General features: G+C 41.0%; 1 protein-coding gene across 1 annotated transcript; it reads left to right on the plus strand.

Annotated features, from left to right (window-relative positions):
- Positions 1 to 4,197: 4,197 nt before the first annotated feature.
- LOC133981037 (general transcription factor II-I repeat domain-containing protein 2-like) lies at positions 4,198 to 10,913 on the plus strand. The gene is made up of 2 exons (XM_062419925.1): positions 4,198 to 6,000; positions 10,821 to 10,913. Exons 1-2 carry the CDS (start codon positions 4,198 to 4,200, stop codon positions 10,911 to 10,913), a joined length of 1,896 nt encoding a protein of 631 aa, XP_062275909.1.
- Positions 10,914 to 11,150: the final 237 nt, after the last annotated feature.

Consider the following 11,150-nt stretch of genomic DNA (forward strand, 5'->3'; position numbering starts at 1 on the left):
GTGTTGAAACTTGTATTTAGATTTTTCAGAGTGAGATTTTCAGAGAAAGTTACAGTTACACATTTTCTCAAAATCAATATGAGCTTAAATATGCGTTTTTGAATGATTGATCAATTTTATTTTATTAATTAAAATACAGTTGTTGTGGGTGGATTATGTCTCCCTTATTGCCTGTGTTCTCCTCCTTTTTCCCTGCTTTGTCAGTGGTTTGTTTCTTTACTTTGGGACTTCCTGCCTTCATATCAGTTGCACACATTTTCAGTCTCCCTGCATGTTTTTTTCTAAACTGCTCCTGTCTGTGAGCATGTATCCTGCACTTTGGATCACTAGTTAGTATAACAACAGTACACAGAATGTGTCTACAGTAATAAAACTAATCAGGTTATCGCAATAAGGTCACAAAACTTTCAGTGCATCCCGAAAGTATTCACACACCTTCATTCCCAACATTTTGTTATGTTACAGCCTTATTCCAATATGGATTATACTTCTTTTTTTCTCATCAATCTACACACAATACCCCATAATGACAAAGCGAAAAAAAATTAGAAATTTTCGTAAATGTATTAAAAATTAAAAAAATTGAAACATCGCATGTACATAAGTATTCACTCCCTTTACTTAGTACTTTGTTGAGGCACCTTTGGCAGCGGTTACAGCCTCAAGTCTTCTTGGGTATGAAGCTACAAGCTTGGCACACCTGTATTTGGGGTATTTCTCCCTTTCTTCTCTGCAGATCATCTCAAGCTCTGTCAGGTTAGATGGGGAGCGTCGCTGCACAGCTATTTTCAGCTCTTTCCAGTGATTTTTTAATCAGGTTCAAGTCTGGGCTCTGGCTGGGTCAATCAAAGACATTCACAGACTTGTCCCGAAGTCCCTCCTTCGTTGTCTTGGCTGTGTGCTTAGGGTCGTTGGAAAGTAAACCTTCGACCCAGTCTGAGGTCCTGAGTGCTCTGGAGCAGGTTTTCATCAAGGATCTCTCTGTACTTTGCTCTGTTCATCTTTCCCTCAATCCTGACTAGTCTCCCGGTAAAAAAAACATCCTCACAGATGCTGCCACCACCATGCTTCACCGTAGGGATGGTACTAGCCAGGTGATGAGAGGTGCCTGGTTTCCTCCAGACGTGACGCTTTGCATTCAGGCCAAATGGTTCAATCTTGGCTTCATCAGACCAGAGAATCTTGTTTCTCATGGTCTGAGAGTCCTTTAGGTGCCTTCTGGCAAACTCCAAGCGGGCTGTCATGTGCCTTTTACTGAGTGTAGAGGCTTCCGTCTGGCTACTCTACCATAAAGGCCTGATTGGTGGAGTGCAGCAGAGATGGTTGTCCTTCTGGAAGGTTCTCCCATCTCCACAGAGGAGACCCTTCCCCAGATCTGTGCCTCGATACAATCCTGTCTCGGAGGTCTACAGACAATTCCTTTGACTTCAAGGCTTGGTTTCTGCTCTGACCAATAGACAGGTGTGCGCCTTTCCAAATCCTGTCCAATCAATTGAATTTTCTACAGGTGAACTATAATCAAGTTGTAGAAAAATCTCAAGGATGATCAGTGGAAACAGGATGCACCTGATGTCAGTTTTGAATGTCATAGCAAAGGATGTGAATACTTAAGTAAATGTGATATTTCAGTTTTTTATTTTTAATACATTTGCAAGAATTCCTAAAAAACCTTTTTGGCTTTGTCATTATGAGGTATTGTGTGTAGATTGATGAGACAAAAAGGGAATGTAATCCATTTTGGAATAAGGCTGTAACATAACAAAATGTGGGGGAAGTGAAGGGGTGTGAATACTTTCCGGATGCATTGTATTTCCATATTGTCCTGAAGTCTAAAGAAAAGGGAGTGACATGTATGTTCTACTTATGTCCCATTTTTACACAACTACACCAATTTGAGAACATAAATATTATACTATAATCAAAAATAATAAAACTTCAAAGTTCAGACACCACTTACTTCATTCCTCCTTCCTGTGTACAGAAATGTACTTCTAACTATCTACTTTGCTTTTTAGATCAGGTTAAATATACAAAGCCTGAATTCAGTCCATGAGAGTCAAGAACAACCTGAAAATATCCAGTAAAAATATAATTTCTGCTGTATTCTGGTTTGCATGTCAAATGCAAAGTGTGCAAGCAGGGGGAAAACACTTGATCAGGGGACTTTTGAAAGGGACAGGCCTTTAAAACCAATCCAAACCAATTTACCAATCCTGGAATTTCACCACTACAAACAGCCTGTAACGCACCACAAAAATCATATAGGTGACAGACATTAAATAAACTATAATGATTTCAAAACCAATTCATGGAACAGGCATGGCCGGATCTACCATACGGGCAATGTGGGCACGGTTACCCAGGCAACACAGCCTGAATATTTTGTCTACACACATACATGTGATTGTGACCGATTGTGTTTGTGTGCGTGTGTGTGTCTGTGTATGTACGTCATATACATCCTTTGTCCTACTCCACATCAACATCCTGTGTGTCTGCAGGGTGAGTGGGAGGATGTGTCTGTCTGATCCTGCTACACAGACACTGTTGCTTACGCTGCTGCTGCTGGCAAACCTTGCCTCCACCACCGCAGCCTCACGATCCCATCATGGCTCAAGGGTCAACTTCATGTCTTGCTTCGGCCCACTCTGCAGGGGGGTTTTGCATTGCGCTCCCTGCTTTAGCTCAGCATGCTTATGGCTAATCCAGGGAGCATTTTAGAGTGGAGCTTTCAGCACCAAGTAAAACTGTATTTCCATTTGTTGCAATAAATGGTTTAATCTATGACAAGAGCGTTCCTGACTGAAATGTGGTTAATATGAATTATGTAACTGCTACTTCCTCAGTCATTGCTTAATGATTGTTAGAGTGCTCATCATTATAGTGGTGCATAACAACCAGTACTGGAAAACCTGAGATGCTGAAAATACACAATACATTTAGAGGTTTGAACTTGAATATACTGAGATAACTCAAACACTCACTGGAATATCTCTCGGCATTGCACTGCTGCAAAAAACCCTAACCCCTTTTTTTAGGGCTATGGGGTCAGTGGAAGAGGTCTGTTAAAGTCCAGGCACAAACCTTCATTGTCACCTTATCATATTGTAGCTGTCCTTTTTTAAACATGTTTTCTCTCTCTCTGCTTTGGTGCTTTCTTGGTGCTGTTTTGAACACCCGACCACTTCCCCATCACCACCAAGTCTTTGCAGATTCATCAGTGCATGACTTCAACCGCATCAGTCATCAGCCACCACCACTAGTGTCTGCACTGCATGGGGTGGGTCTATCTTGCTGCTGCTCAGCACTGAAATCCCTCAAGACTTTTGACACTACCTAACCATCAGTATAATATAATAAATAACTATTTTTGCCTAATTCACTTGTCTCTGCTGATTGAAATGCTGTCATTCAAAACCAGGAGGTCTTCAGATTTGTTGCAGGTGAAGCAGGGTATACACTTCAAATTCACATTTTCCGACCAAAACATAAAACTGTGGGGACGTGCGACTTTCGTGTTTACACCATTCAGAAAAAAATGTGTTTGTGTCACATTTGCTTGTATTGTGAACATTCATCCATTCAGCCTATTGTCTTAAGATCAAGGACGCTTCCTCTAGCCACATGCTCTACTGGGGGTCAGCTGGAGATGTAGTCCCTCTCATCCATACATCCTTACTGTGACTTTTTACACAAAATGAATCCGTAATATTGCCTGAAATTAATACAAAAATGAAACATTAAGGCATAGGTGTCAAACTCTGGCCCGCGGGCCAAATTTGGCCCGCAGTGTAATTATATTTGGCCCGCGAGGCAATTTCAAATTAATATTAGAGCTGGCCCGCCGGTATTATACGGCGGCAGCGCTGTAACACCGCATTCATCGCTTGTACTACAAATCCCATAATGCTCTGCTGTTGCTTTGGCGCCCATACGTCCGTTCATGACTCCGCCTCATGCCCATATAAGTAGAATCCGTGTTCATTTTTTCCCAGAATGCACCTGAAATTTTCAAGATGGCGCTGCCTAGATTCGATACTATTGGCTTCCGAGCAGCAGTCCACAAACCAATGGGTGACGTCACGGATGTTACGTCCATTTCTTATATACAGTCTATGTGCACACCCCGCATCTCCGTGCCTCTCCCCCACACTGCGACCTCAAACGACAGCTGTCACTGTGTTACCCTACCAACAAATGGCGAAAAGAAAGGCAGAAAATAGAACTTTTCTGGACAGGTGGGAGACAGAATATCTGTTTACATGTATACAAGACAGACCTGTTTGTCTTGTTTGTGGAGCCAACGTGTCAGTAACTAAGGAGTACAATATTAGACGACACTATGAAACCAAACACCAGGACAAATATAAGGACCTGGACACGGCTCAAAGGAGCCAGAAAGTAAAGGAGATGAAAAGAGGTTTGGTTTCACAACAGAAAATGTTCACAAAAGCCACAACACAAAGTGAGGCTGCTGTAAAGGCAAGTTATATCGTGGCACAAGAAATCGCCAAATCAGCCCGACCCTTTAATGAGGGAGAGTTTGTAAAAAAGTGCATGATGAAGGTTTGTGACCAAGTGTGCCCAGAGAAAAAGCAAGCCTTTGCAAACGTAAGCCTGAGCAGAAACACAATAGCTGACCGCACATGCGAGCTTGCCACCAATCTGCATGTCCAGTTGATGGAGAAGGGAAAAGATTTTGTTTGTTTTTCCCTTGCTGTGGATGAGAGCACTGACGCGTCTGATACTGCGCAGCTGTCTGTCTTCGTCCGCGGCGTGGACTCAAATCTGTGTGTTACGGAGGAGCTTTTGGGATTTAAACCAATGCATGGCACAACCACAGGGAAAGAAATCTTTGAGGAGGTTTGCAAATGTGTAACTGAAATAAACCTTCCGTGGAATAAACTTGTGGGATTAACCACTGATGGTGCGCCAGCCATGAGTGGTAAAAGGAATGGACTGGTGGGCAGGATTCGTGAAAAGATGCGCGAAGAGAACTGTGCAGGTGAATTATCTGTTTATCACTGCATCTTACATCAAGAATCCCTGTGTGGTAAAGCGCTGAAGATGGAGGATGTTATGTCCACAGTAACACAAGTTGTTAACTTCATAAGAGCCAAAGGTCTCAATCACCGCCAGTTTAAGTCTTTTCTGGAAGAGTGTGATTCAGAATACACAGATGTGCCGTATCACACAGAGGTGAGATGGCTAAGCCGCGGAAAAGTGCTGAACAGATTTTTCGAACTGCGTGAAGAAATATGCCAGTTTCTGGAAAGCAAAGGGAAGGACACAGCAGAGCTCCGGGAGCAAAAGTTTCTGTGTGAGCTGGCCTTTCTGTGTGACATCTCAAGCCACCTCGATGTGCTGAACCTGCAGCTGCAGGGGCGGGGACGCATCATCACAGATATGTATGCGTCAGTGAGAGCTTTTAAAATGAAGATGTGCCTGTGGGAGAATCAGATGCTACAAGCAAACTTTGGCCATTTCCCCTGCTGCCAAACCATAAAAACACAGATCTCTATCGACGTGTGCGCACAGTTTGCTGAAAAACTCAGTGCGCTCGGCGCTGAGTTTAGCCGGCGGTTTGGCGACTTTGATGTCCAGAAACTTAGATTTGAACTGCTTAGTAATCCCTTCGCAGTTGATGTGGAAAAAGCACCAACCAACCTCCAAATGGAGCTGATTGAACTCCAGTGTGATGAAACGCTGAAGTCAAAGTTTGATGCTGTTGGGGCCGCACAGTTTCCACAGTTCATCCCTGACACGATGCCTCAGCTTCGCACTGAAGTTGCTCAATTGCTCTCCATGTTTGGTAGCACTTACCTATGTGAGCAACTTTTTTCCTCAATGAAGATGACGAAAACTTCTCACAGGAGACGTCTGACTGACGAACACCTTTTTTCGATAATGACGGTTTCCTCAGCTCAAACCCTAAGCCCCGACATTGATCATCCAAGAAAAGATGCCAGGTATCTGGCTTGGCCGCATCAGAGTAGATCAGTGTGTCGCAAAATGAGCAGTAAATACATTTTCTATGCACTTTTTCTTGCTACTCCAAGGCCTGAATTGTTGATTTATTCATAGTTGTTATGTTATTTTATTTTCAAATGTATTAGCCTGTGTAAGAAGCTAATTTTGACATTTACCTCAGAAGGCTGCAAACAGAAAGGAGGCATTCAATTTTTATTTAAATTTTATTTAATATGCCATTGATATGTTTTATTATTATTATTATTACTATTATTACTATTATTGTTACTATTAGTATTATTATCAACTTGATTTTGCACGCCTGCACTTTTAAGTTATATAAGCCTTGCTTGTTCAATATTCATTGTAAAATCAAAACTTGTTTGATTCCATATTAAAAGGTTCATTTGTTCAACCTTGGCCCGCGGCTTTGTTCAATTTAAAATTTTGGCCCACTGTGAATTTGAGTTTGACACCCTTGCATTAAGGTGACATTAAAGGATAGGTTTACAATTTCACAGCAATCATAGTCAAGTGCTCAAATGAACACTGAAACAGGTTTTTCTCACTGTCATCATTCATGTAAAAGGATATGTTTTTAGTAAGATTATTCCCTCTTTGTGTTTCTTCGGACAGTGTTTCCCTGTTGAGCTGCGGTAGAAGTATAGCAACAAAAAGAAGGACTTTGGCATTAAAAGGACTGTATCTTTGATAGATATTGACTTGATTTGACTCATTTAGATGACAAATGCATGATGAAGGGATAATATAATGGTCAGTATGAGCAGGAGGAATGATTACAGCAATACAAAGAAACAGGTTTCAGTGTTGATTTGGACTCCTAACTGCTGTTTTAAGACAGAAAAAAATTGTGAACCTTTAACATCACAAACAGTAGAGAGGAGAGGAGGATCTAAAGGCAGTCAGTGACACTGAACAATGTAAACCTGGCACCAGGACCATCAAAATAAGGAGTGCATGCTCTGGAAATATGCCCTACCAAAGCAAACACTTACTAGGAATAAAACTGTGCACACTTCAGATAACATTAGCTACTTTATGCTAATAAAGGAGGTATTGTAAAGTAATCAAGTAACAATAAACTTCCTGAAATATTGTGATAATAGATTCTCTAAACCAGATGGAGCAGCAGGTGAGCCAACTGTCTATCATGGATAATTCAAGTCTAATAACGGAGCAATAATTTCCAAATTGACCAAACTTATTTGGGGGTTAGGGTTGGTGGAATATTAAGAATGCATGTGAATTTGAAAAAGAATTCACCAATTTATTAGCTCTGTTTTAAGTATTTTTCACATACATTTATTAAAATGTGTCTGACAACCAAGAAAAGTGTTTTAAATATTTATGAGACCTTTCATATCAATTACACCATTCTGTCAGCAAACAGGAAGCCATCCTTTTTTTCACAAGCTAAATGGTTGCTAAAAGACAATCGATTTTGTATCAGAGAGTGAATCGTAAATGAATTCTGGGTAAAGCCTGGGAGGAGTGAGACGATAAGTCTCTGAGAGAGATATCACTTATCCTCTATTTAGTCATCCCATTTATCGTCAATAGCAGCTCTTACTTTAATTGAAACAAAGGAGAGAGTAGGAGGTTTTATCTACTGACTCTCTTTATTGATAGCTTCCTTTAAATGGAAATGGTAACTGGACTGTACTTATATGGCGCTTTTCTAGTCGTTATGACCACTCAAAGCGCTTTTACACTATGTCTCATTCACTCATATTCATACACTAATGACAGGGACTACCACACAGGGTGCCAACATGCTCATCAAGAGGGAGACTAACCATTCATACACCGTTGGCACAGCAATGGGAGCAATGGGGTTTAAGTACCTTGCCCAGACACATCAACATGTGGACTGGAGGAGCCGGGAATTGAACCGCCAATCTTCCAATTGATGGATGACCGCTCTACCTCCTGAGCCACAGCCGCCCCAAACAACAGAACTGTGGCAAAACATACTGAATAATTTAGTGAAATGATTTCCAGCTTACTTTACAATCTAAACATCTCCAATAAACACATGCTGTTTTAGACAATGGATTTCTGTAACAACACAGGTTTATCTGTCGCTCCATAGTGACACTGACTAGTATTTACAACCAGGATGAGTGGTTCTCTTAGACATAAAACACCTAAAAGTTGATTTACAGTACACAGAGCTTTACATCAGTTTGAGTCAGAGATGAGGAAGAGAGGTGTGTTGGGTTGAGATTGGAAATATTTTATTATTTATTTGGATCCACAATATGAATAATTCCACTGATATAGGTTGATGTCGTGGACCATGGTGTCCATACATGTACATTGAAACTGTAATTTTGCACTGGGGAAATACAACATACAAAAAAAACATAGGAGAGCTCCTTTTGGAATTGGAAATGACATAGCAAAGCAATGATTTCTAAACCTGTTAAGTTTATTATTACACCTATAATTACAGTGCAGTGAAAGTGAAGTGCATTATGGGCCTGATTTACAAAGATCCCAAATAAAGGGTACTGAATTGGATGCGTAGTGCAATAGATTGTGCGTCTAGTTAGAGTGTGTTTTGCGGGTGATCTACTAAGAATAACTGCACAAATGAAATCAGGTTCAACATGGTAAACAACCCCACAATGACAAAGCGATAAATGTTTTTTTAGAAATTCACAATCAAATTATTTAAATATTTTCATTTCAAAGATACAGCGCATAACTTGAACAGAATATGTGCAGGAAATATTGGGCTGCAAAGACAATAGCAACACAGGCTATAGTGCTACAGTGGCATTAATCTTCCTTTCCTGTTGCAGAAGTGAGATAAGTATGTGAGAAAAGTAGTATGACAGAGGACAAAGCATTATCAGCAATATACGGAAGTGTCACATTTGAAGAAAGGCAGATGAATGTACTGCAGACTGCTGCAGAGAAGTGAGCCCTGGAGAGTGTGATGCATACTCCTTTATCTCTTGTTATGAGTTCTTATGACTACGCTATGCATGGTTATACGTGTACAGGCATAGCAGGATATGCTTCAGCACAAACTGGTGTTATTTATATCTCTTTCGATAAGGAACATGCCTTTTTAATACCAAGCACTTTTAACCTTTCAGAAGTACATATTCACACAATAATTTCCCACGCTTGCCCCTTGTCGATTTAAAAAAAAAAAGTTGATTAATTTGCAAGTAGTCAGAGCTGACATGACAATTCGTGGTTGCAGTAACGCAACACAACTTAAGAGTTTTGCAAGAGCTCAGCTGTAAAAATAAAAAAGTCCAAGTCGGAGCAGTGATGATTTGAGATGATAAGCAGCTAAAAAATGCTGAAACATTTCAGTTCTCAGTACAGAGAAGACTGAATATGAACTGATTGCTGGTTTGCTCTTTGTTATAGACCAAACAATCAATTGCGTAAGCTGGAAAACGGCCAGCAGATTGACTAATAATGATAATAAATTGCGTAAATTGCAGCGTTAGTGTCACAAGAAGGAAGGACTAGCTCGCGCTCTCAACAGGCAGAAGCAAGTTTATGAAACATCCTAGGGGTTTGTGTGGTTTGAGATAATGAAATCTTTGTTCTTGTCATCAAGAATAAAGATTTCTCACACAGTTACTACTCATCTGTGTGAGCTTAAGGAAACCAGAGCATATAGTCCCCACCAATCATGAAGATTCACACATAAAATACACACATCTCAGACACTGGTACAAGAAATAACACCTGCTTTGCTTGTTATCTGAGTTTCTGAGCATAATTCACTCAATCTCCTTTACATTGTTTATAAAAGTATTCAACAGGAAGTGTTTTTTCATCTGTCACACCAATCATGTTTAAAACAGGTTGTTAAAAATCTGAATTATTTGCACTTTTTAGTTTGGTTCATTAGGGCTAGTGAGAAGGCTGACACTGCTGAGAGAGCTAATTAACAGACAGAGGGAAACAAACTCTCCTAAACATGGTGGAGCGGTTGTCATTTTGCATCTGTCAAGAACTTCTTAGGTCTTTAAGTCAGCTAAAAGGTCGATCATGGAATAAATGAAACAGAAGGAGCTGTAAAAACGGCTGAAATAAACTCTCTTCTTCCTACCTCCTCTGTCAGTTCTGGGAGGGCCTAAAGCACAAATAGGATGATTCTCCAAAATGACGTGAGGGATTTTAGCATTGAAAGCACAAGGCTAATTTAACAAATACTGAATTGTCAGGAAGCATTGCTCAGACACAAAGTACACAGAGTGAGAAATAGATAGATAAACAAAATCGCACTCTTCATCTCAGCCACTATTACGCACATCATTAAGGAAGCAGGTCTTGAAGATTAATGAAAGTTCATACGTACTTACAGTTTCTGTGACACGGTTCCCTTTTTTAGACTGAATAATCAGTCACATGAAACACTTTTCTTTCACACACTCATGGCAAGACCAAGACCAACACCATTGCTTGTGGACTAAAAAGAAACAGATTGCATCTTTTTTTGTTTTGTTTTGCAGACAGGAAGCTTTTTTCGTTTTTGTGCTTTTTGGTATGTGTGCTAAATCAGTCTCGCAGGACGTGTTTATACAGTATTCCCCAGGGGAATTTTTTTGTTTGGGCACAAACATTATGTGAGATCTAGATATGAAAATTGCCCTCTGCAGATACTGTTTCTTCCCCTATTCCTTTGATACAGTCTCTGTTGGCTTCCGGCCATGTTTAGGAGAGCAATAAGAGTTTATCTTTCGTGATCAAATCAGGCTATAGCTTGTCCTGCAGTAACCAGCAGTAGAACATCACGGCTGTTTAAGTTTCTGTGTGTCTGTTCTTGTTTTTGAACTCCCTCATCTTGTTGTCAGGGACGCCGCAACGGGGCAGGCAACCCAGGCAATTGCCTAGGGCCCCGAGCTGAAGGGGGCCCCGAGGGACGGCTGACGTCAATGACAAAATAATGGAACTGCTTTAGACGCTGCAACAACAACGCAACGGAAATCCCCCGCACAGGGCCCTTTCCGAGTTGTCACTGGCTAGCTGCTAGTAGGGGGGGCCCGACAGACGGCTGATATCGCTCCCTATCAGCGACACAACTTGAAACCACCGTAGACACTGCAATGACATGTCGGGAATCTCCATAATGGGGCCCCCCTACTAGCTGGCATCGTCGTGCGGTCGCTGTTAAACACACAGAT

The sequence above is a fragment of the Scomber scombrus genome, chromosome 5 (genome assembly GCF_963691925.1).
Source record: "Scomber scombrus chromosome 5, fScoSco1.1, whole genome shotgun sequence".
Taxonomy (NCBI): Eukaryota; Metazoa; Chordata; class Actinopteri; order Scombriformes; family Scombridae; genus Scomber; species Scomber scombrus.

Bases quoted from the DNA above. Each gene is read 5' to 3' on its own strand.
- LOC133981037 (XM_062419925.1), top strand. From the start codon at position 4,198: ATGGCGAAAAGAAAGGCAGAAAATAGAACTTTTCTGGACAGGTGGGAG. The intron at 6,001-10,820 runs GTGTGTCGCAAA...TCTTGTTGTCAG, and splicing joins GGCCGCATCAGAGTAGATCA to GGACGCCGCAACGGGGCAGG.